The sequence below is a fragment of the Passer domesticus genome, chromosome 4 (genome assembly GCF_036417665.1).
Source record: "Passer domesticus isolate bPasDom1 chromosome 4, bPasDom1.hap1, whole genome shotgun sequence".
In the NCBI taxonomy this organism is placed as follows: Eukaryota; Metazoa; Chordata; class Aves; order Passeriformes; family Passeridae; genus Passer; species Passer domesticus.
In genome coordinates, this window is record NC_087477.1 from 5,172,633 (window position 1) to 5,198,558 (window position 25,926).

Consider the following 25,926-nt stretch of genomic DNA (forward strand, 5'->3'; position numbering starts at 1 on the left):
GGGGTTAATAAACATACCACTTTCTAACTTTAATGAGTTAGAGAGTCACTGTTCGTGAGCCTCGGTTTTAACAACTCATAGCCTGATCCTAAATGAGAATAATCCCATCAGTCAGAAAGTAAAGGCTGCAGGAACTGCTCTCCTGCAAGACAGGCTCTTGTCAGCCAGATTTCCTGCTGGAAGCCAGCTGTGACCAAGCCAGCTGCTGCTGTCTGCCGTGGAAACCATCTGAAGCAGGCTCGTCCCTCTCCTCCCCATGAAACCAACTTCAGCCTGGCCTGAAGGAAGTCCTGATGCACAGGCTTGCTTTAAGCAGCCTCCACTCCCAGCTCACACTTTGCCTGTGTGTCCTGAGCTGGGCTGCCCTGCTGGAGCAGAGCTTCTCCTGTGCTTGCCCACTGCTGCAGCTGAAGGGGAGCCTCAAGGACAGGAGCTTTTATGGCTGCTGCTCCACCATCAGGAGAACCCTGGCAGATCAGCACTGCAAGGACTTCATCTGTGGCAGCACCAGCACCCAAACCAAGGTTTGGTCTGTGCCCCACGCCTGCCCATACCACAATCCCACTGTTTTGGTGAAGAAGGGAGATGATGAAGAAGAAGCAGCTCAACACCATGGAGCTAAAGACACCAGTGCCAAGGCAGGGCCAGAGCCCGGCTCCCTGAAGGCAGCATCTGAGGCAGGAGGGCTCACCACTAAACTAGAGAAGAAGATGCTCTGTCCCAACAGAAGAAGGTGCTTCCTCTCTTGGGAGCCAGGGAGCCAAGAGTGGCCATCCCTGTGCTGCTTCTGGCCTTTGCTATGCAGCACCTCTGAGCTCAGAGTCCTTGGAGCAGGGAAGCCCTGCAGGGACAGTAAGCCATGGAGAGCAGGAACCCATGGAAGGCTTACTCACCTCTCCCTGAGAGGTGCCCCAGAGCCACAGCTGATCTCCTGGGGGCTCGGGGAGCAGCTGGCACGTGAGGCCTCCCCGGGCACCAGCACCTCGGAGCTGGGGCCTCCCTCCACGTGGCACAGCGCCGTGGCACTGGAGATGCTGTTGAGGTGGCCAGAGAAGGGCAAGGAGACCTGCTGGCTCTCTCCTGGCTGCAGCACACCTGACACTGGCAGGATACTGGAAGCCTGCATGGAAGACAGGAGAGATGGAGGTGTTGAGCATGGAAATGGATGCAGAAGAGCAGCTTGGAGCAAAGTGCAGCTGCAGCCAGAGGGGCCTATTCCCCAAACACTGCCAGAATCACCCTGATCTCATCCTGCATCCATGTCACTGACCAGTGCAGTGACCATGGGGAAAATCTTCTCCCATCCTCACGGCTCAATGCATTCATTAGTACATGACATGAAAGTGAACTGGGATGTCTCCTGGCACTAGAAATTCTCTCTGATGCACAACTTGCCTTGAAAAAGTTTCAAAACTTACTGCTTTTAGAAAAGGAGGAGACTCAGAGTGAGAGCACTTGGAGCTGAGCAAAGGACTCCCATCCCAGCTCATCTGACTCCTGAGGCTCTTCCCCTCTCTCTCTGATTTAAATGCTGCTCCCTCAAGGTGCTACAGCAAAAGCTCCTGCAAAACCTTCCTCTGGACCACCTGAGGAGTTGCAGGGGGAGCAGTGCCCTCCATAGGTGCTGCACAGCGTCCTTGGGCAGCCCCACAACGTGTCCTGCACGGCCTCTCCAACACCCAGCTGCTCCAGCAGCACTTTGTGCTGGGCCTGCAGGGATGGGAGGCCCCTCTGTGGCCAATGCTCAGGGCCACCAGTGGCACTGGCAGCTCCAGCCCTGCTTGCCACACTGACAGTGTGCAAGGGAGACAGATTCCCTCTTCCCTTCTCCGCTTCCAGGGCAGTGTGCGGTGCGTCCACGCAGCACCTGAATCCCTCCAGGCCTGCTGGGAGGTGAGGGTTTGCAGGAGCTTGTGATGGCACCTGAAAAACAAGCCATGCCCTATGCCTGCAGGAAGAGACAGCCACTTTGCCAAGTCCCAGTTTGTAAGACAGCTTCAGGGCCAGCAGTGCAAGAGCAGCTCTCGGGTGACAGCAGAGAGCTGCAAACAGGGAGTCTGGCTGGGCTGGGAAGAGGGCACATGGAGATCAGGACTCATCCCAGCTTGCTCTGCCAAGGAAGCTGCAGCTCTTCCCATCATGATGCAGATGAAAGCCTCATCTTGCATTGGGAAGGCAACAAGGCAAAAAATGCCACACTCAACACAGGCCTGTAGGATCTGAGTGAGCTTCTCCAAGGAAAACTCTCCTATTTCTCCCTCCCACTCCCCCATGTCCAGCCACTGGCCCTGCTGCCCAGCCACTGTCAGGGCACAGGACAGCAGGGCAGCAAAAAGGGAGCTCAGCAGGAGCATGACTTGCTGGTGGCAGGCTGGGGAGGCAGCACAAGCAGTAGGTGTACAAGAAAATCTACCTCTACTCCTGAAGACTGGGTCAAATCCTGCTCTTCAGTCAGGGCTGTGGCTGCCTCCTGCTTTCCAGCCTTGAAGTGCCTCCATCGAGACACTGGGCAATCCAAACATGTTCTCATCTCCTTTGGTGGATGGGGAGTGAATTGAGGTGGGTGAAGCTCATCTCTGGAAAAGAAGATAACTGTGAACCTGTAGTGGGACCTGTAGTGGGAGGGAGGGACACCTGCACCAGCAGCTCCTGGTCAGGATGCAGCCCCTGGCTGGCTGCTGGCACCTTGAACTGAGAAATGCTTGGATCCAGCCCTTCCCAATCCAGGCTGGAGCAGGTCTGCTCTAAAGGCAGCCCAGGGATGACACTGAGCTGCTGCAGCAGCTGCAACTGCTTGCACTGAGGAACTGCTGAGGGCAGGGATGAACACCCTGTGGGCATGCAAAAAGCACAGTGGGAGAGGAAAAGACAGAGAAGGCAAGCAAAAAGGGCAGATTTGAGACATCCAGGGGCAGACCCAGGCAGTGACAGCCAGCACAGCTCCCCCAGGGCCCAACAGCAGAAACTCTGCAGCTCCACCAGGTATTTATCAGGAATGTTTCCCTGACACTGCTGGGGGCTTGGCTGACATTTTCCAACACTCCCAGGGGACTCAGGTGGCATTCTCCATGCATCCAGACATACATACATGGGCTGTAGTGCTGGGATCCTGCCAGACTCCATCAGCCTTGGGCTTGGGGAGGTTTCTGCCAGCTGTCCAGAGCTCCATAACTGTTTTCTCTGTCCCAGGAAGCAGGCAAGAAACATTTTTAAAAAAACCCAAAGCAAACCACTACAGGGAAACCTAAAAATCCTTAAACAGCTCAACCCTGCTCTAGTTATTTCTTTAGGGACAGCTACCACTCTCCAGCTGAAATGCTGGGCTTTTGGAGAAAAAAGAAAAAGCAAATTACATGTTCACCTCCAAATTTAAAAGGATCAAGGTAGGAGAACCTTTCAAACTACAAATTATTGGCCCAAAGGTAAAAGCTTTGCAAGAAATCTCGAATTCAGACCAGGCTGACAGTTAAACAACTGGTTCCTCTGGTGGGGAGAAGCCCTCCTCTTTATGGTAAGCAGTCTGAGAGTTGAAAGCAACTGTTCTGTCAAACCTCAGGCTCCCTGGCACAGCCTGCCTTGCCTGTCCTTCCTCTTCACTGATTTACATGCAGTGCCACAATGGCCCAGGTTCAGATGTTTGGTGCCATTCAGGCAATTTGGCATTGTCATTTCCTTATGTTTTAATGTAAGTTTCAATCCTTGCAACCACTCTTCAAATGCCAGCTTTCCTTTCGTTGACAGAAAGCTCAAGGTTCCCAGAAGTATTCTGACATCCCCTTTTGTGCTCAGAGAGATGCCATTTCCAAACAGATGTTTCCAAAGTTAACAGCATTTTCAAGAGTAATGCACTAAAGTGACCCTGGATTCCAGCTCAGACCAACGACATTCTGTGCCAGACACTGAGATTACCACCCGTGAGGCATGAGCTGTTTGTGCCACCCATCCCTCCTGGCCTTCTCCACAGCAGCCTGTGCCTGTTTTCCCCGGCAGAATCCCTGTGCCCTTTGCAGCCTGCCAGGAGCAGCTGCACAGAGGCACACATCTCCCCTGCACTCACCAGTGGGTTTCTCTCATCCCCGAACACGCCGATGAGAACATTGGTGCGATGCGTGCCCAGCGCCTGCACTTCCACCAGCACTGGGATCTCTGCAGTGCTGTGAGGCTGGACAATCCCACAGGGCCTGGGGCTGGAGTAGAGAACAGCAGCGTCCTCCTTGCGTTTCTGCAAGAGACACAATGAAATGCAGCTTCAGAGGCACCTCTGAAGAAACTTTACACTCCCTAACATCCACCGCAACAGCAACTGACACACGTGTTTAAAAATGCCCAGGACAAAGGTAAAAGGCACAAACAAGATGCAAGAATTGTAGGCTTAGCATTCCCAGGGGATCCTGCAAGGAGGCTGCCAGCACAGGCACTGGTGTCTGTGGATGCAGCAGCTTTCACAACCCTCTATGATCTCCCACAAGAAAACACCCTGAAGACTAGAACATAAGCTGTTCCCTCAGCAGGTTAAACTGCATCCTCAAGTTTACATTCAGCTAGGATCCTGGTCTCAGCAAATCTTTAAGACTGAATAGAAACCAGCAAGGTCATGTCCAAATCCTTTTTTCCCCTAATAAGCTCCTCAATAATATTTGACAGGGGGAGGTGGATGGGATGCCAAACCTGTTCAATGAGCCCGTAGCAGCCAGGCAGGTGGCTGGGATTCCTAATCAGGAACTTCTTCTCATATGGCACCTTCAGGAGGCACTCATCATACTGCAGCACGTGGGGGGACACTTGCAGCTTGGGAACGAGACATCTGGACAAAGAGATGAGCCCAGGGGAATTAGAGATACTGAGAGAATGGAGAACATTTACCCTCAAAGATTGTGAGATGGAGCATAACACACTGGTCACTGTCAAATGGACATTGAACAGCCCTGCAGTGATAAATTGCCTTCTACATCTTCCCACTCCAACAGGTCTTGTCAAGGAGGGGCAAACCCTGAGAGGCAGCACCCAGAGGCTGCCAAGTGCCCCAGGCAGAGCACTTTGTCCCACAGCTGCCTCAGCCCCTCCTTTCCCCAGGAAGGCTTGCAAGGACTCCTGTAACAGTCCCAGTGATCCATGAGCTCTAGGGGAGCCTTCCCAACAAGGAACAGAGCTCACTAAGGCTCAAGGAACACACAACTCCAGTGCCCAGGAAAAATGACTCCCTTCTCTGCCATGGTGCTGTTGCCCTGCCTGGGAACTCAGCTGCTTGCCCCAGCCTTGGAGGGCACGAGACACCAGCTGCCCTCCAGAGTGGCTGATCAGCCCCTCCCAGGCCCTACAGCTCCCTGGCTCCTTCCCTCCACAGCTCCAGGCACTGACTGTCCCCAGCCCACCTGCTTGACAAAATAGCAGCCCAGGCACTGCCTGGATGGCTCTGCCTGGGAGAGGGAACAGTCCCAGGGAACTGCATCCCTCCTGGCATTCCACTGACACCCACAGCAGCACAGCAGGATGGAATTCTGCTGCAGCAACAACCACTTTTGCTCTCAACCCTGAGAACATTCAAGCTCAGAGTGGGAAGCAGAGGGAAGGAGAAAATCTAGAGCTGAGCTGCCACATCAAGGGCTGCTTTCCCCTCCTGAGACCTTGCCCTCAGCACTCTTGCTGGCAGCCACTTCCCCCCTGCCACGTGCCCTCATGAACAGAACCAGAGCCTGGCTCTCAGCAGGCTGCTTGCTGTGTCCCAAACCAATGCACGGTGCTCGCACCCAGCACAACTCCACCTCTTGCAGCAAGAAGGAGAGGAGGCCCTGGGGAAATTTGTTCCACCTCAAGCACCAAAAGCCAGGCCAAGAAATGATCTCATTCCTGGTGCCTTCAGAAAAGGGCCCAGGACCCTGCTGGGCTGGGAGCAGGGCTGCTTTTCACCACAGGCTGCTGTCCAAGCTTGGCTCTTCTCATGCCCAGCTGGCACAACATGAGCTCATGAACCAGCACTTCTCCTTGGCAGCTGCAGCCAGCAAAGCCTGGGCAAGGCAGGGGCTGGGGGAGGCCAGGGAAGGGCTGGTACCTGGCTGTGATGACCAATGATGCCACTCCCTTGCCAAAACCCTCCAGATCCACCAGCATCTTCCTGTAGAACTCCATCACCGAGTTGGAACACAGGGTCACCTGGTGGAAGAGAAGAACAGGAAATTCTTCCTTACAAAAGCTCATTATCCACGTGTGATATCCTCCAGTCCTTGAGGGAAGATTTTGTCTTAATTCTGCTGCTGCTCCATGTGTAGAGCACAGTCTCAAAGCAACAAAAGCCTTCTGGCAATAGCAGATGTGTTAAACACACCTTGCTATCAGGGCATAGCTCAGCTACATTAAAACATTAGACTAAAGCTCTACACACCACTGTATTCAAATTAAGGCCCCAATTTCTCATCTGACTACAATGACATAAATGCAGAAGAAATCTGACTTGAACACAACAAGTTCAGCTTTACAGCAGGAAGCTGAGGGCAAAGTGTGGCCCAGCAGGTGCTGGGCAGTTCATGGCTGCAGAGTTTTTTGTCTCCACTGGAGATTCCTGCAGTGAACACAAATCCTTCTGCTCCCCAGGAGAGGGGAAATCACACCAAGAAGAAAAGCTAACTGCTTTCTACAATGACATCCCTCTAACAACCACCTTCTGCCCTCATCTTTGCTCTGCCCACTTGCAATCAAATAAATGGCTCTCAAGAACACAAGAGTGACTTCTGGCCTTGACCATATGGTATGTGACCTCAGCATATGATTTTGGAAAGAAAACAGTGCTCCTTGAGGAACACCCCGAGTAAGGCAGCTGGCAGAGGCCTCAGAGCAGTGCAGATCTCTCACTCACACCATGCTCAAAGCTGCAGCAGAGCTAAAGCCCTCCCACACTGCAGTGCAGCTGCAGCCCTGGTGCTGAAGCGTCTCTGGCTGCACTCTGCCCGTACCTGGATGTCCTGGTGTCCCTGGGGCAGGATGGTCCCTCTGCTGGGAGTGATTGTAAACTCCCGGGGCTCCACATAGAAGTGAATGCCCTTCCTCCAGGCTGGGTCACTGTGGCAGCGGATCTGATCGACGCTGTCCACGGCCGGCTGCGTGCCATCGAACGACATGCGGAGCTGGAACGTCACGGGCACCGGGGAGCTGTTAGTGAGCCGGCAGCGCTGGGTGTAGGGAAAGCCTAGGAAAGGACACCAACATCCATTGAGGCTCCCACTGTGGCATGACTCCTGCTGGGAATGGCCTGGCACGATGAAAGTGGGACTGGAGTTTAGCTCTGGATTATCTGAACTACAGCTCAGCCAGAAGCTGCATGAGGAATGAATCGTCACTCAGTTCCCTCTGACACAGATTGCAGACTGCAGCCTTGAAAATGCCCACTCCTAGCCCTGCTGAACACTGCAAGCTTCTCTCTTGGCGATGGGGAGGAGCTGCCTCACCTGCCCCAAACCAGCACCAGTGATCTCCCAGTGATGAGTGTGCACCCAGACCGAGCATTTCCTCTGAGAATTCAAGCTGTCAAATTCCCTGTTCAGCCTGCCAACACTCCCACCCTTTTCAAGATAGATAAACAGTGAGTCAGCATTGAGAAGAAGCTACAGCAAAAGAAAGTGAGGATGGAATCAGGAACTAGAACGTGAGGCAAAGCAGCCCAATGCAGCTTCTCTCTGCAGGATCTTTAAGGCATCTCTTGGTTTGGGCCAAACAGACTGAGCACGAGACAGCTCAGAGCCCACTCAACAGGGGGCACGCCAAGCCTTGCTTGGAGATTGGCAATGAGGAACCAGGTCCCACCTCACCCAACAAACGGGAACATCACACCCATGCTGCTCACTGGGATTGCTGCCTGCAAGGCTTTACCCCACTGGAGCTCTGGGATTTGCTTTCCATGCTGGAAAGCCAGAGATGCAGCCACTCATGGTGGGGATGTCCTGCAGAGCCCGGAGAGCAGCCACAAGCTGCTCTGCAGTGGACATCTGGCTGGGCTGGCAGCTCTGTGGGGAGGAGATTTCTCCCCAGGCCTGCTCACCAAGAGGCACTGGAACACAGATGGGGAGAAAAAACAACTGCAGGTGCAGCCCAGAGCTTCTCTGTGCCCATCCCAGTGAGCACTGCCAGCTCCAGCAGTGACTCCAGCAGGGAGGCAAGAGAGGCACAACAAGGACAAACGCAGATGGCAAAACCTCCAATGAGACTGAGCTCACGGCATGCAGACAACAGTCAACAGTTCCAAAGAAGCAAAGATACAACAGCTGCCTTCAGCTGAAGAGACCTTAGGAATGAAAGCAGATCCAGCAGGATCAATCTCCTGGTTCAGAACCATAGTTCCATTGGTTGCCTTTCTTGTTTCGTTTCTTCAAGAAGGCAACTTGACAAGTGCCTCCATGGTGATGCAGGGGGGGACAGAAGCAGCTCAGGAAAGGCAAGTAGTTTCCTTAAAAAGTCCATGACCTTCCTTGTTCTGGGTTCAGGCTTGGTAGTGAATGCTCCCCTTGGTCTGGGAAGGGGGATAGGGGTTTTGGGGGTTTTGGCCCTGGGGGTGGGCTTTTCCCTTGGGGGTTTTTGGCAGCTGTGGCGTGATGCCGTGGGCGCTGTGCAGTGGGAGCTGAGGCTGGGCAGGGAGCGGAGCTTCCCTTCCTCCCGCTCGGGGATGGGAGCTCGGCCACGTGCTGCTGCGGGAGGTTGTGTGCTTGGCCCCGGCACTGCCCTGGTTGCAACTCAGCCTGGCACCCACCCTGCCTGCCTTCCCCGCTGCTGCCTGCTGCTCTCAGGCACTGCCCACATCCCCCTGCCCTCTGTCCCTCTGCAAAAGGAGCATTTCCCTCCTTCCCTGCCGCTGCCGGCTGGCAGGGGATCACTGCCCTGCCAGAGCCCACAGCTCCTCCTGCTGGGATCCTCACTGCACCAAAGGGAAAAAACGGGACTTGGCAGCTGGCAAACATCTGCTCTTGTTCTCTGGGCTCTCCTGATATAGTCTAGGAAAGAACTGTTATTCCTTTCCCCATCGTTTGAGCTCTGTAATTTCAAAGGTATCATCATTTGGAGGGAGGGGCTCATCTTTCCATTCCAGGAAGATTCCCACCTTCCTTGGCAGACATCTGTCTTTTCAAGCAGGACAGACACCAGAAAATCCTGACTTTCTATGCCTTGCTTCTGTTTGATCTGACAATGGCCAAATGCTCCCTGCAGCACCAGCAGCCCTGCAGTTCCCACCCTGAAGAGGCTGCTGGGGCAGAGCAGGAGGGAGGGATGCTTTTCCCTTGGAAGGCACAGATCCCTCCCGCTGTGTCCCAGCCCAGGCAGCACTCACCAAAGGAGATGTCCCCGAAGTCGAGCTCAGGGAGGTCGAAGTGCAAACTGGGTCCAGTGACGCTGCCCCTGCATGGCGAGGACAGAGCAGGAAATGCCTTGGTTCAAGGAATTGCAAAGCTCCGGCTGTCGTGGCTCGGGGGCACAAACCTGGTGTCAGGGCACCGTGCCTTTCAAACCAGCACACACCATGTGCTCAGCACAGTGCCCCTGGGCACAGGAGGCAGCTAAAGCCAAGTGGCCAGCAGCCAGCAGCCACTGATGGGCTCTGGGCACAGGGCAGGCAGGAAAAGCCCCCGGGATGCTGCTGGTCCCATGAAGGACCCTGAACACACAGCCAGACATGGCTCCGGGCCTCAGTTTCCCCATCTGCAATGGCATGGACATCAAGGTGTCCCCACAAACTTCTGTAACCAGCCCTGCCAGACACAGGTTCCTGCTTTGCTACTTCTTAGCTGGAACTGCTGTTCCCATGGAGGAGCTTTCTCAGCAGAGTTTGACCCACACCATCATTACAGACACAGTTCTGAGCCATGAACCCAGGGCAGCCCCAAACATCCTCTGAAAAGAGCAGCAACACTTCTACACAGGGGACAGATGAATCCTAGAGGAAAGGACCAGCTTGCCAGCAGTGCACCAGCTGGCACAGCCAAGAGCAACAGCTTCAACAACCAAACAAGGGGGTCCTGAATCTAGCACAGCACCTCACCTGTCCTTGAAATCAGCAGACACACTGCAAAAGTCACCAACACCCACTGAAAGCAGCACTTGAAGCTGCACAACACTCCCCAGTTGATTTCATGGCTGATGCCAATTCATGCCCACTCTGCCTTGTGGTTAAAAATCCAGGCCCAGTGACCTGTGCCTTCTGTTGGATTCACAGCACTGCCCCTGGCTCTGCTCCACACATCTCAACAAGAGACACCTGCCCTTGCTCAAGGAGAAAGCTGCTGATGCACAAACATCCCATCACCAGTTAGGGGAGGGACAGAGGAGAATCAATTATTGGATGGTGGAAGGTTCCCTCTTGATCTCCAAAATAAAAAAGCAGCACTTTTCCTCCAAGAACAAAGCCATCATCATTCTTTCTCCACTGGGGGCAGACCTACTCACCACTTTGCTCTTGCTAAGTAATAACTTCCTTGTTCTTGTTCATCCATCTCCCTTATCTTATTGCCATAATCCAGTGCAGATTGCTTTCATTTCTTCACTGCCTTGCCCCAGTGCCTCCCAAGAGCAGCAGCCCAGCTCCAAAGCTGCAGAGCAGCCAGCATCAGCTCTCCTGCTCCCACTGCATTATCCTAGCAGCACATGGCTCAGGCTGGCAGGGACAGGGCCTCGCGCTGCTGTGGTGCTGAGCACTGAGCTCTGCCTCCCCTATCATCACCCCTTGTCCCTTGTGCTGGGCCAGGATGATCTCTTGCCATGGCACCAGCCCAGGGGATGATGCCCAAGTCCTTGGCACAGTTCCTGCTGCACAGTTCCCTGATTCCCACATCAGCCCTTTCCTGGCTGTGCACAGGAGGCACCAGAGCCCTCTGGGCACAGCAGCAGGGAGCACAGCTTGTCCCCCACAGCATGGCCATGAGAGGGGAGGTGAGGCTGCTGCTGCCCATCTGGCATGGATTATTGACAGAAGTTTTTAAAAGCACTGCTGCTGCTGCAGAATGCCCCAGGCTGGCCCATCTCCAAAGCCCTGGGGGCCTTGCTGGCTGTTCAGCTGGGACATCCCAGAGCAGCTGCTGCCCAAAGCTGATCCATCCCACTGCCTGCCATGGCCCAGGGCAGAGGGAGATCCCTGCAGGGAGGAGTCATTCCAGCTCCAGGTACCACACAGGGCAGGAGGCATCCTCCCACTAAAGCAATGCCAGCATCAGAGCTGAGATGAAGACCTCAGCAAACACCTTTTCTCTCTGCTCCACCCCAACAGGAGGCAGGTGGGGCATGTCCCAGAGACAGCTGCAGATGTGCCCACCAAGCTCCCAGGGTCCTTACTTGATGGTCAGGATGGCAGGCGTAGGAGATCCAGCCAGACTGAACCGGAATTCTTCCTCAAACCTCCCCAACACGGTGGCACTGAAGGAGATCTGGAGAGTCTGGCTCCCACCTGCTGCAATGATGCCCTCCTGGGGTGCCAACTTGAAGCCCAAGCCCACCTTTGTGGCCGAAGGGATGTAGCTGAAGGGAGCATCAAGAGCTCCTTGGTTGATCAGGTTCACCTGCAGCAGCAAGAAAGCAAAGTGGAAATTCGTGTGGAATCTTCCCTTCTTGGGAGTTATTGTCTAAGGATGCAATGAACAGCCACAAAAGGCAGAAGATGCTTTGTGCTGCTGAATGGCAGAAGTCAGAAGATACAAGAGGACAAGTTCTGCCTTTGGGTTTTCATGCAAAGCAGTGGCAGCTGCACAGACCTGCAGTCACCCTGGGGTTATCCCATGGACACAGAGCAGTGCACCTCTGGGCAGCATCACCCAGCTCATGGAGACCTGGCCCTGAGAGCAACGTGGGGTGATTGCAGCTGCCTAGTGAATCAGCACTGAGCTGCTGCTGCCCCAGCCTGCACAGCTCCAACAGCACCATCACCTCATTCACCTTTTCCCACACCATGGAAACAAGACATTTATAATGAGGCATCAGCAGCAAAATGTACACACAGCACCATCTTTTGGTATAGAAAACTCGTGGTGTCTTTCTCTTCTACAGTCAAGCTTTTGAAAGTGTTTGCCCTGATGCAGTGCCTCATTTCCTGCCTCTTTTCAGTTGCTCTTTCATGAGTTTTTTACAAGCTTGACACTATTGGGGGGTGGACGCAAATAGGTAGAAAAATCCTTTGCTTTTTTCCCAGGAACACTTTTCTCTTTCCAGAGCCAGAGATGCACCAAGGCTGAAGTGTGGGACTGGTCAGCAAGGGACAGAACTCCCAAGGCTTTCCTGGGACTTCCAGGAATGAGCAGGAGACCCTTGACTGGAAGCTGTTGGCAGTGGACTGAAGCTCAAAGGCAGCCAGTTGGTTCCAGCTGCTTCTGCAGAGCCCAGTCCAAAGGTGCCTTGTGTCTGGCACTGCCACAAAAGCCTCTGAACATGCAGCTTTTGCACCCAGTGCTGGTTGCACCTGCCAAGGGCTTGTTTTGCAGGAAGCCTCCCAGCTGATCCCTAAGGAAGGCTGCCCAAAAGCAGGGGCTGGGCCTTCATGAACAACAGACACACCTTTCTGACCCCCCAGACTGGACTAGCACATCAAATATTCCCTGCTCACAACTGCCCAGCTTGGCAGGAATTCCACAGCTCCACCAGGCTTGCTGCTGCCTCAGGAGCCATCAGCATCCATCCCCAGCCCTGCTGCTCACCTCACAGACATGGGGGGTATTGACAAAAATGTCCCCAAGGTCCAGAGTGTCACAGCTGAGCTCAACCAAGGGTCCTTGGCCTTCCCCTCTGAGCTGCAGGGGCAGCCTATTCTCACGGCCTGGGGAGAGATGTCCATTTCAGTACAAGCATTCCCTCTGTCACACTGTCTTTTCCAGGCTGCCTCAGTGCTAGTCCCTGACTCTGAGCTGGATGCCACCAGCTCCTGATGCTGCAGGACAAGATATGGACCCTTCTCTTCCCTCAACAGATATCCCTTGGGGCTGACTTCTAATTCCTAACCCATTCCTCGGGCTGGTTTCCAATTGGAGCCACCAGTTTGCTGAGTTTCAAACATCTCAGGGGTCCTGGAGGGGCAGACCAAGCAGTAATGGGTAGAAATTGAAGGAAAGGAAATTTAGGTTAGATATTTGGGATGATATTTTTTCCTGTGAGGGTGGTGAGACACTGGAGCAGGTTCCCCAGGGAAGTTGTGCAAGTCCCAGCCCTGCAAGTGTTCAAAGCCAGGCTGGATGGGGCTTGCAGCTACCTGCTCTAGGGGGAGGTGTCCCTGCCCATGGCAGGGGCCTTGGCACTAGATGATCTTTAAGGTCCACTCCATCCTTAACATCCTAGGATTCTGTGCTTTCCTTCCCATGCACCTAGAGGAGCTTGGAAATCCATTCAGTGAAGGCACAAAGCTCATCCAGAGCTGGGCAATTACCAAACTACCTGGCCCAGCAGCACAGGACTTTGTTGCCCAAGTCCTCACCTTCTGACCCTCAGCACTGGGCTCTGTTTCCACAGACTGAGAGCTGCAAGGTGACAGCTCCCACACAGGGAGAGAAGCAGCTGCTGGCCAAGGCTGCTCCTTCTACCAACAGCCTGGGCTCAGTGGGGCTCAGCCACCTCTGCTCTGCTGGTGTCTGGCCAGTGGGAGCTGATCCAGGCTCAGGGAGCACATTTCTAACCCAGCTCCTGCCACCTGATGATGGATCCATGTCCAGTGGAGCCATCCTGGAGGCCAGGGGCCTGCAGGGGCTTAGTGCTTGTTCACTAAAGCTGCTCTGCTCTGCAGCTCTCTGGCCTTTGAGGAAATGCCAGCAAAGGCATGGCATGAAAACCTCTCCCTGCACTGCCTGGGCTGTGCTGGGATCAGGAACCCAGACACAGCACTCTGAGCCCTGGCCTTGCACGGGACACTCCCTGGGAGCTGCAGGGCCACTGGGGATGTGCCAGCACTGCCCTGCTGGCCAGGGACTCTTCCCAGCACTGCCAGGGCAGCCCAGTGGGCTCAGGCTTGCACCATGGCTGCACTGAGGGGGAGAGAAGCAGGGCACAGGAGCTGCACCTGAGATGCTGCAACAAGCCACACTTTGATACTCCACTGCTTCCAGGGGTTTGAAAGTCATCTTAATTTTGGCCAAACCATCCGGCTCGATTTCTCCCTCCTACAACAGAAACAGCAAAACATTTCTCTTCAAACTTCACATTTCTTGTTTTCAACCATAGTCCTGTCAGCCTTTGTTTAGAGCATCAGTGATGAGTGAACAACACAAGGAGCCCAAGGAAACCCTCCAAAGGCAGCTCAACACAGTGCTGGAAGCTCTCAATGCTGGTCAGCTGCCACTCTCCACAATTTCCTACTGCTCTGACACAAGCTCTTGCTCACATCATGCTGCTGTCAGCTGCACTGGGATGTAAGTGCCAATGTGCACTGGTGGCTCTTCACAAGGAGAGATCATGATCCCCTCCCCCAGAAATAAAAATATTAGTTTAACCTGTTTTGAAAGAAAGCAGAGGTTGGGATTATTCTGGGCTTTACTCCAAGGGGAGAAGGGATTTTGCACTGTGCACACACCAGGCATTCATCATCTCTCACAATGCCAGTGCTCAGAATCAGGGCTCTGGCTGCTGGCAGCACGTGGCAGTTTGCTTGCACAAACAGAAAAGGAAAAGGTTTTCTGTCCCTGTGTGCAGGAGAACTCAAAAGGCCCAGTGAAACCTTCTAGCCTTGTGTCCAGGCTAACAGATGGCACTGGAAGGCAGACTCAGAAATAGTGCAAGGCGTGGTTACAGGAGGCCATTGGCATTTCTGGGATTAACCTTGGGCTGAGTTTGGCCTCCTTTTCCCAGCCAACCATTGCCAGCTTCAGGTCAGTGTGTGAGCTGGCAGTGCTGCAACAGCCTCTGCTGAGCCCCACGTGTGGGGGCAGCCCCTGCCTACAAGAACTGCTCCCTGTGACACTGCAAGGACACGCACGGAGTGCCCTGAGCTCCAGCCCTGGCAGCAGAGCTCGGCTTTGTCAGGCTCCCAGCCCTGCCTTGACCCTCCAGGCCAGAAATGCTTTGAGCATTTTAGCATTTTTAGGTCAGCTCTGCAGCTGCACCAGAAACTCAATGCCCTCCCTCCCAGCATGTGGGGCCAGCTGAGGATCTGCCCCGTGACCACAGCCAGGGTTGCAGTGGGTGGGAGGAGAAAGAGGGAGAGGAGGAAAAGGAGGAAAATGAGGTTCTCAGCTATCACTTACCATTGGCTCAATGAAAGAAACGTCATCCGAGAACATGGGGTCCTGGTGCACCTTTGCCATCTCCCCTGGGGCTCTCAGGCTGGCAGCACGATCTTCACAAGAGCCCTTCTCTTTCCCTGTTTCTTTCTCCTCCATTAATTTTTCCTGCCGCAGCTCTGTCTGTGACTGCCCAAAAAGACTCTGCCTGCAGCCAGAGGAGACACAAAGCCAGCAGGTCGTTTAATAAGCCACAGATTTGCAGAGAGAAGTGTGAGTGCAGGAGAGCAAAGCACCTGGGGAGGAGCAGCAGTGTGACAGATGAGCAATGCCACGACTGACTCTCACCATTAACAGACAAATACCATGTCTATAGGTTAAGAAAAGGGTTTTTTACCCCGAGTTGTTATCAAGGGACAGCTGGGGTTGGGATATTTGGGAGGGTCAGCGTGTCACCATGGTGACATCTGACCTCCAATCAAGATTGGAGGAAGTGAACTCCACCACAGGACAGCGAAGAAGGGGTCGATGGTCAGAATTTTGGGAGAGGCTAAAGGGTTAAAAGGCAAAACCTCCATTGTGTGGGCGAGCACACCTGGGGAAAATCCTTCCGTAACATCTTCTCTATCCAGTCTTCTGTTGTATTTTTGATAAGGTTTAATCAACCTTTCTAAACTTAGGAAAAGTGAGTGGCTATTTCTCACAAGCAGCTGCTCCCCAGCAAGGGCTGACCCCAAGCCCTGGGGGTCTCAGAGGGATCACAGGATAACTTGCTGTTCACTGGCATAGCAGGTAGTTTTACTCCATATCTGCAGGCTCGCAAGAGGTTTCCAAAGCCAGAATCCCTCAAGGGAACCTCCTGGCTCAAAGCCTCTGCTAAAACCGAGGGAGAATCCACCAGCCACTTCAAGTGGCTTTTCCTCCCACTGAGCTGCTGGGGGAGGCAGATAAAGATTATGGAGCAGGACTTCCCTGGGAAGGGGAGACAGAGTTGGGTTGCAGCTCCATGTTACCAGCACTGTGAAAAATGCCTATTATATTATTGCCTTTTTGCAAATATTAAAATGAATACTATATGTGTGATGTTGGAAAGTGATGTTGTATTAATCCTTTTTTACAGACCAAGGAATAATAACTGTTGAATTTGCAGTGTGGTTCTTTGGTGTGTTTTACCTTGAAAACATCCTGATTGAGCCTAAAAAGGGCACATTTTAGCAGTACTTCAATGAAAGCTACGCTAAGAAAGGGAGCAGTCAAAACTCTGAAAGAGTGCAAACGCACATTAGAGCAATACAGTGACATGGAAACCCAAAAGGAGGATGCCATTTCCAGTCTGAAGGATCCAATCCCAGCTCAATGAAGCACCATGAACAGGAGCACATCAAGGAAGCAGAACAGGAGGTTTCTGTGTATTTACCAGCAATGCAGTCTGGGACTATGGGTTGTCACCCACACTGGTAGCTGTTTGCTTGGCCCAGCAGAGAAACCCTGTGCAATGTGTTGGAAATAATGATGCAGATGTGTTGGTGCACTTTGGATTTAACAGCAGCAATCAGGATTGGTCACCAGGTGAACAGCTCTTGCCTGACAAACACAAGACTCTCTGCTTTGATGCTCAGGGAGAGCTCAGGGGAAATGTGCTTCTGCCCAGCAGCTGCTGGCCTTTGTGCTCTCCTACAGCCCCACTGAGGAAACAAAAGTTCCTGGCCTTGGTGCTTTGCTGCTGCTCAATCTGTCACTTCCAAGTGTCTTCTGGGGACTTTGGTGATGAATGCATCACACACAAAAATAAAGAGAACATCTGCCAAGCTGAACTTTGTTCATGTCAGCAGTGATGAACTTGCTTCAGGTTCAGCTCCTGAAGGATGTATTGCTGCAATGATGGGCCTGACCAGTTCCCATTATCACTGGTGAGAACATCCCTGCTGGCTGAGGGAGAAGCCTTAGGACAGCAGTGCTTATGTGCTGGATGTGAGGCTTTGGAGAGAGGGGAGGAAAGACAAGGCCCCAGCAGCCCCAGAGCTCCTGCATGTGCTCCAGGGGTGATGCCAGGGCTGCTGCAGCTCTCTGCTGGGGCTCGGGGATCAGTGCCTGCTCTGGGCAAGGCACAGCATTCTGTTCTTATTCTTCTGCCAAAAATTTCACTGGAACAGAGAAGCTGCCAGTTAAGGGAATCCCTGGCCACACTTCAGCACTACATTCCATCCCATTCCATTCCATTCCATTCCATTCCATTCCATTCCATTCCATTCCATTCCATTCCATTCCCACTGCTGCCCCATGTTACATGCTCCTGCCCTCAGATGTCAGGATGGCAATAACACTCCTGGGGGAGACTTCAGGGCTTGCCTGAGAAAGAAGGGATCTTCTTCTTTTCAAATTATCAGGAGAAGAGGATCCAGCCCAGTTCAGGACTCAGTTTTCAGGACTGAAAAACCAAGTGCAAATCAGCCCCTGCATCTCCTACATCCCACCCCGGGCTGTACCCACCAGACTCCTCTGTTCCTGCTGTAGCAGTCATCTCTCACACAGACCTGGCTCCCCAAGACCCAAGGACACAAGCTCTACAGCTGAACTTAACTCCTCTGAATTTCAGCCAACATCACTAAGCTGTTGCCTGAGCCCACAGATAGAAGAGCCGTGAAGGAGACATCCCTGACATTGTAATAACCAAATGAAAATACCAGTGCCAATAGATGGGGCTGGCAAGCTAAATTTTTGGCCTTTTATCTGTGAATTAGTGAGCTGTTCCTTAAGATAGTTCTCATCCTGTTACATCTACCCTTTCAATGAATCACTACTGCACCCTGACAGGCACTACCGCACTACTGACAGGCAAAAAAGATAAGGTATGGAGAGGGGTTTAATAGGCTGTTTTCTTCTGCTGTTTAACTAGGGCCCTTTGTATGTTTGTTTCCTTGCACGGCATCTAAAGGCAGGTCCAGATCTCCCAATGGCACCTGGCAATCCCCAGACACTGCTCTTGCTTTGAGCAGTGTGTCTGCTCAGATGATTGCCAGAGGTCCCCTCCAAAAGTTATTCTATACTTTTATCTTCTAAATCAGCCCAATTGCTTTTCAAATATTCACTAAATGTCTCATATTTCCTACACACCATGTGCAAGTACCCATGGGCATGTGGTATATTGATAGGCATTAGAGGAGCTCGACCTTCATGAAAGTTCCCAAGGAAGAATTCATGATCTTTTGGCAAACACTTAAACCAAAATGAAAAAACCAGCAGAAACACAGGAACTTCAGAGTATTCAAAAAGAAATCTCAAGGAAAAGGGGGCACAACCTTATTCAGAGATTTAAATCTCTGTTTGAAATTTTAAACTGGCTTTCAAAGGTTCATCATGGAACACAAGAGGTGACTGATGCCCTCCGCTGACAAGGGAAATCAGATCAGCTTCAGGAACAGGAACTGCACTGGCTGCCTGCAGCACAGCTCATGTTGGGCATCTGATGCAGGGACCCCTGCAAGGCCACGTGCCTGTGGCCTCCCAGAGAATGGCTCTGTTTGGCTGACAGTGCTGAGAAAGCATTTCAGGAGCTGCTTGTGCTCAGCAGGGTGCAAGCCAGCTGCCAACATGTTCCAGCAGCCTCCAGGAAAGCTGGGACAGAGAAAGCTCAAAGGCTGCATCCTGCTAAGAACACTGAAGGCAAGAGCAGCTGCCATCCATCCTGCTCCCTTCCAGCCAGGGCTGCAGGGATGCTCAGGCTCCTTTTGTTGCTCTTTCCCAGCCCTGTTATCACTCAAAGGTGTTTTGCACAAGGACAGATCCTCACCTCTGGGTGCTCAGCTGGAAACGAGCTTCCAGGTTCCCAGAGTTGTGGAGCAGCAGAGTCTTCTGGCTGCTGCTCTTGACTGGACACCTGGAGAAGTCCAGCTGCTCAGGGAAGTCCAGGACAGCTCGGGCAGCAATGGCCCGAATTGGCACCACTATCCTTCCCCTTGTAGTGATGCAGGTGAGCTCGTGGGAATAATCCTGCAGGAAAAGAAACTGCCTCAGCACAGGGCATTTAGTGCCGTCCCCATGGCAGAAGAAAAACCATTTCCTATAACTCTTCAAGGGCATCAATTTACCTATCCCACCCTAAATGAACATTAAGCTCTACTAATATGTCACATTTTAGAGGCACTAGCGCACTTTGCAAAACCTGTCTCAGTGGCATTAAGCTCTTCTGTCACTTGGTCATCCAGAGAACTGCCCTAGGCCACCATCATTTTTACTCTAAATTTTAATGATGTTCAGTAATTCCTAAGTCCCTTCTAAGGAACATGGAGCTAGGGAACACAGGACATTCCTCTTTAGCTTTCTATATTCCCACTGTTTGAGAATAGGACAAAGTTAAACTGACTCAAAGCAGCAAAAAAAAAAAGATGAGAAAACAGCTGCACCCAAAGAGCTCCTGCACCTCTGGCTTGGTGTAGAAACATAGTTGGCTCAGAACTCCCCTCCAACTTTGCCTCTCCAACCAAGTCAGGAGGAGAACAGTGGTAACAGTGCTAACATTGCTTTCTAGCATGCTGTTGGAAAGAGCCTGTCTTTGTTTCCCTGCAAGGCTTCCTCCCTTCCATGCCACGGCCTAAACCCTTCTGTATGAACAAGCCCCCAGATCACAACACTGACCCCCCAGATCCCAGAACTGAGATCAGACTTGCCAGGGCCTCAGCACTGCTGTTCAAACCTGCACACAAAAGCACCTTTGGCACGCAATGGGTGCCAGCTGACAGAGCAAGCACAGGGACAGGCATGAAGACAGAGGCACAGCAGCGTCACTGCCACGGGCTCTGGGCTCACAGCTCTGCCTGCAGCTTGGACCTGCCCTACACCAGCTCCTGCAGGCAGGTGTCCAAGTCCCCTGCAGCTCAGCAACCTCCTGCTGACCAAGGGCACCCAGCAAAAAAAAACCTGGCAAAAACCTACTAAAAACTCGGCAAAATATTCAGAAAACCTGCCAAAAACCTTCTAAAAACCAACCAAAAACCTTCTAAAAACCCGCCAAAAACCTTCTACAAACCTGCCAAAAACCTTCTACAAACCTGGCAACAGTGTGCCTGTGCCTGTGCCAGGCCGGGCTCACGGGCACAGCACATCCTCTGCCCTGGCCCTGCAGCTGCACCATGCTCACTTGCGCTCTGGGACAGCACAGCTGCAAGGCTGCAGAGCAGAGGCTGGGAAAAAGCACCGTCCTTGCTCCAGCCCAGGGGGAGGCAGGGAAGCTCTTGCCAGCCGGGAAGGAGGAAAGCTCTCTGACCTCTTTGTTCCTCATCATCATGAACCCCCTTCCGCTGTACCTAGAGATGGCCCAACATCTATCAACAGCCCTCTGTCATTTTCATCCTGTTCCCTGGGCATCTTCCCTTGGCAATGCTCAGGGATGTGCAGGGAGGGGAAGCAGAGCCTGTCAGGCCTGGCTGCAGTGCCTGGCAGCCCGTGCCAAGCTGGGACTGGCTGCAGGCTGCCTGCCCACAGCCTGGAGCCAAGCTCCCAGCATGGAATGGGCTGCACCCAGAGTGCAGGGAAAACAATGGCTTTGCAGAGAATTCTATGCTTGGGCTCCTCCAGGCTCACCTTGTTCTCCTAGGGGCTGAAGTGGATGCGCACGGGGCAGAGGCGCCTGCTGGCACCGTGTGGTACACACCCCTGGGGCACGCCAGCTGGAAATAAGGGCAGCTCTCCATGCACACCTTCACCAGCCGAGGAATCTGCAGCAAAGACATCAAATGATGATTTTGACACTTGTGCAAACAGGACAACAGGAGACCTGTCCCTGCCCTGCTGACATCCCTCCTTGACCCCTTTTCCAAAGCCCTTCCAGCTGAGCAGGTGCAGGCACATCATTCACAAGGGTCAGCTGGAGTCCCTTCTCTCTGGCTCCAGCATTTTGGCCAGGGCCAGCGGGGCAGGGCCTGGTGGCAAGGAAGGGCCAAGCAGGTCAGCACCAGCAGGATGGAGACAGAGCACCTGAACCAAGTCATCTGTACATTCAACAAGGCCAAAAAACCTGCTGGCTCCTGCCTGCACTCAGCCATGCAGTCATGTTCCAGAGGGGGAATGTGCTCCCTGAAAGCAAACCAGCACATTCTCCTGGGGGAAGGAAGAAATTCCCTTCTAGCAGATCACGTTTGGGTAGGCACATTCTGGGGATAGAGTCATGCAGGCAGACCAGCAAGAGAGGAGACCAAACACTGTGGCCTTACTGGGAATAAAAGCAAACCTGAAAAGCCAAAGAAGGAACACAACAAGACAATCCCTAAAACAAGGAGATGGCAAAGAGAATTTAAATGGGCAGTAAAGCAGCAAGGAAGAATCATAAAACCATGAGAGCAATCATCTTGTCAAAAGTGACAGAAACACAGACAGGCTGTGCCTATGGACTGTGGGCTTCAAAGGCATTTTCTGCCTGGAGAAACATGACCAGCACTGACTGACACTGTGCTTCCAGTATGAAAAGCCAATCTTGGCTCTCCAGGGCTTCTTGCTGCCTGTGCAGGCAAGCTGGGCTGCTGGGCATTGCTGCCTGCAGCCACAGGCCAGGGTCTGCCCTCTGGCATTCACAGACACAGCAAACATGCATTTTCTAGCACACTGATATCACCAACCCCTGAGCACCAAAATAATCTCAACAAGTCTAAACCGGATGATTTGGACTCCCTCCTTTCTGTTCCCACCAGCCTACCCTTGGCACAAGGCTCATCTAAGAAAAAGTTGCCCTGACTGAAATTCCAATGGTCTCTGTTTTCCTCGTTACACTGGAACACAACTGCTGACATTTTTCAACTTTTCCCCTCTCAACTCTCTTGGGAAATTGCAAAACCATCACAATTTCTTCAAGTGAAGGTGGAAACCTCCAGGAGCACATGGCTTTGCATGTGCTGTGGCTCTCCAAAGGGAAAGCAGAGCACCGTGTTGCTCTTGGAAAAGCTGAGCAGAGCGGGATGAAGCTTAGCAGGAGCCTCAAGTGGCACCTAAAGGGCTCCCACTGCTTCTGCTACATCACTCTGATTCCAGGGCTGTTCCAGAACACGTTTCCTGCAGTGCCAATGCCCTTAATGAGAAGTGATTCCAGCATCAAGTGGAGCAGACTCAGCCCCTGAGCTTTGACTGTGAGCTGCACAAAGGGAGCCCAACAGGCTGAGAGCAGCAGAGATTCCTACCAGGAGCCAAGATTAACCAAGGACACACAGGAGGTGCTATAGACTCAAGGCAAAGCTTGAGAGCAGGTCAGAACTGTACAGGCCTCAACATTCCTATCAATCCACAGCTTTCAAAAGAAGGAAACTCCTTTGGGATAGACACCATCAATGCATGGCCAAAATCAGGGCACAATTCCCAACACACGAAGATTCCCATCATCTTGCAGAACAAGGGGCTGAGACATTTTGTCCTGCATGTGCTGCAGCAGATAACTTGCTTTGCTGCCCACTTGGACAATGACAGCACTCTCCTCTTCTAGCACAGGGTTCAAGCTCCAGGTGCCAGCACTTACCTTGTCCTTATTCGTCACAGACAGCACCATTTCAGAGACCTCCCGAGCCACGAAGTTCTGAAACACCATCTCTGGTGGGGAAACCTGAAACAAGCTCTGTTTCGGGGCAGCTGACGGCAGCTGGAGAGGCGAGAGAGAGCAGGGACAGCTTCAGCTGCTGGGAGGAAGGCTCATGAAGGACAATCTTACACTGACCCCCAGTGAAGTGCAGACTCTGGGGGAGCACATCTGCCCAGGACACACTGGGCAAACAGTGGCTCACCCACCTCTGCTCTGAGCTGATCAAGAACTGCTTGGTCAGCTTCCAGCAGGTTCAAGCCAAGCTACTCTTTTGATTTCTCCAGCTTTCCTTCTCCACAATGCCAGGCAGCACTTTCCTTAAGCACAGCCCTGTGCCCCCTGGGGCACGGCCTGAGCACTCATGCAGTAAGTAAAACCCACAAATTTACATCAGACTCTAGGAGAAACAATTCTGGGATGTCCTTTACTCTGAGACAGGGAAACTGAGGCCCACACAACTGCAAATTTCTGTTTGGATCTAGAACTTAGGCCTCAGGATGACGAGAACAGTACCAGAGGAGGTGTCAGAGATGAGGTGACATTTGGATGAAGCCAAAAGGTTATGAAGTGAAAGGATGGAATTTGTTGGTTCTGTGTGTTGTTTGTGGGTTGGATTTGTTCAGGTTGGTTTGTTGGGTGTTGCTGTGAGCTGGCAGAGGGACGGGGTTGAAGACCTGACCAAAAGGAAGGAGGATGAGAGGGGAGGGGACACAAAAGTTGGTGGTCAGAGAGAAGGGAAGTTCCTGAGTGCCCCTCCAAGGGGAAAGGGGACAGGGACTGTCCCGGCCGGGTACAAAGGGGATACAAAGATTGCCATTTTGTTGGAGGCTGTGTTTGCTCCTCTCCAGGGGCAAGGAGACACACATGGCTCAAGTGATTTGTTACTAATAAACAGTTTTCTTTTGCTTTGATGATTTTTCCTCTTTCTGTGCATTTAAAAGTTACTGCCTTTCTAACAGAGGTAAAGGCAAAAACAAAGTACAACAGAAGTCAGGAAAAGGACAAATGAGGTGAATGCTGAATGTGGATAAGGTTCAGTTATTTCCTCAGCAACTTGGGTAAGAGTAGAGTTGGTATCTCCTTTTCCCATGAGCTTTAACTGGGTGCTTTCTTGTCATTCTTGCTATCTTATTTAATGCCATTGTAGAGGCACGTCTGGAATGACACAACAGCAGCAAATGCTTCTGGAGCAGAGACACTGCTTGGAGAAGACTCTGCCCTGCTTTGTCTGCCTTCTGCAGCCACACTACTGTCACTGCAGAGACACCAGCAGCTCTCCTGTGATTCCAGGGCAGACACAGCCTGCTGAAGGGAGTGCCTGCAGCACACTGTCCCTTACTTGTGCCCTTCCCTGGGGTGTTCCCAAGGCCCCTCTCCAGGCCAATCCTGAACCACTTTGTTCCATGTCTCTTACTGCCAATTTCCTGCTCAACAGCCCACCTGGCTCACCTGCCCCTTTGGACTGTGCTTTCTACTGAGCCAGTCCTGCCACAAAAGCAGCTTGAAACACACCTCTAAGCAGGCACTGAGCACAGAAAGCACATCCATTCCCCTCTGCCCAGGGCTACTCCCCTGCACATCTGGCAGCCTGCAAAATCTAACACCCTGTCAGGGTCCAGCACATTGTTCCAACCCAAAGCAGGAATGCAATTGGTTCTGCTAAATCTGAAGGAATTCCTGCAGGTCCTCGGCCTTCCAAGGCCAACGCTGCCACTGTGGAGGGAATCCTGTGACCCCGAGCGTTTGATGGTGACCACACCAAAGCAAGAGGTGGCTCCTTCAGCAGGGGAATGGCACATGCCAATGTTGTGCCTTTGTGTCCCCAGCCTTCCCCCATTGTTTTAGCAATGGCAGCCACACTCCAGCACAGCCCAGCAGCTGCAGCAGAGGTTATCTGTGTTGGCTCAGTGCACATCAGGACTCCCAGTCCACCACTGCCAGCAGCTTGCAATGACAACAGCACCTGGACACTGAGGTGTTTTGCTGGAGGCAAGCCTGTCACAAGCACACACCCTCTTCAAACTTGCTATCAAACAGAAAGGAAAAGAGCAGGAAAAGGCTACCTTTGGACCATTCTTGCTCAGGTCTATCCATGGGCCAATTCTGGGCAGAATACTCCCCCCAGTGCTGGTCTCCTTCTTTGTGCTGAGAAACTTCTCCTGCTGGAACTTAGAGGGAAGCAGCTGAAAGGAAACAAAAAAAAAAACAAACAAAAAACCAAACCAAAAACAATAACAAAAACAAAAAACAGCAAGAAGTGTTGCCAGGATTTTTAGTGAAAAAGCCTCTGCTAGGATTTTTCCTGTCCTGAGGAGCTGAGGGCCTCAGGAAAGAAATGTAAACAATGGCTATCTGCTGCTGTGGAATGCCGCGGGTGCATCTTCCATTGGTTCATGTAGATTGTTTTCAATCAGTGACCGATCACAGCCACCTGTGCCAGGGCTGTGAGCAGTCACAGGTTTTTGTTATTCATTCCTATTCTATTCTTGTCTTTGTAGCCTTCTGATCTTCTTCTCTCTGTTCTTTTAGTATAGTTGTAATGTAGTATTTTAGTATAATATACAACATAATAAATCAGCCTTCTGATGAAAATGGAGTCAAGCCTCGTGTCCTCGTCCAAGGGGTTGCAGTTTAAGCAAGAAAGAAGCTCAGAAATGTGCTTGTTCAGAGGGGTTTATCTTGAGCAAGTGGCTCTGGTGAATAATTTGCGATCACAGCCACTTGGGCAGTTCTGGAAGCCCTGGAAGTTACTTGCTGAAATACTTAGTACCAATCAATTAATAATACAGAGTGCAATACACACACTCCAACCACATGGCTGTGTCCCATTAGACTCTTTGTGATCTGATGTGACATGTTTGGGGATTTCTGCTCTTTGGCCATTTGTTTCCTCTTACGTTTCACTGCATTGAGGCAATGCCCTTTTCAGAGAGTGGGAAGGAGCTCTCAGAACTGCCCCAAGTCCATCCCTGCACAACACTCACAACTCACAGCCAGGAGACACCACTGCTGGCTGAGTCCAAGAGAAGCAAGAAAGAAAAGCTGTACCAAGAGGGAGGTGCACAGGAATGTGTCCAAGTTTTTCCTCTCTCTGTTAATGAGCATTTGTTTTCTCTGTCTGGGCTGACAGAGCCCTCCAGAGAAGAAAACACAGGGATCTCCTTGCCAGAGCCTCAGCACTGGGGCATCTTCAGCCCAGTGAGCTCC

General features: G+C 52.3%; 1 protein-coding gene across 1 annotated transcript in view; it reads right to left on the minus strand.

Moving 5' to 3' along the window:
* The window catches only part of LOC135299823 (hydrocephalus-inducing protein-like), a 30,510-nt gene that overhangs the window by 2,089 nt on the left and 2,495 nt on the right, over window positions 1–25,926 (minus strand). The window contains exons 3-15 of the mRNA XM_064419248.1: window positions 24,783–24,902; window positions 15,186–15,369; window positions 14,006–14,105; window positions 12,657–12,775; window positions 11,305–11,528; window positions 9,311–9,378; window positions 6,948–7,180; window positions 6,050–6,150; window positions 4,669–4,804; window positions 4,058–4,222; window positions 3,089–3,180; window positions 2,414–2,576; window positions 894–1,120 (exon numbers count right to left, since the gene is read on the minus strand). Of these exons, the coding sequence (XP_064275318.1) occupies window positions 894–1,120; window positions 2,414–2,576; window positions 3,089–3,180; window positions 4,058–4,222; window positions 4,669–4,804; window positions 6,050–6,150; window positions 6,948–7,180; window positions 9,311–9,378; window positions 11,305–11,528; window positions 12,657–12,775; window positions 14,006–14,105; window positions 15,186–15,369; window positions 24,783–24,793 (1,823 nt within the window). The 5' untranslated portion in view covers window positions 24,794–24,902. The remainder of the gene's footprint in view (window positions 1–893; window positions 1,121–2,413; window positions 2,577–3,088; window positions 3,181–4,057; window positions 4,223–4,668; window positions 4,805–6,049; window positions 6,151–6,947; window positions 7,181–9,310; window positions 9,379–11,304; window positions 11,529–12,656; window positions 12,776–14,005; window positions 14,106–15,185; window positions 15,370–24,782; window positions 24,903–25,926) is intronic.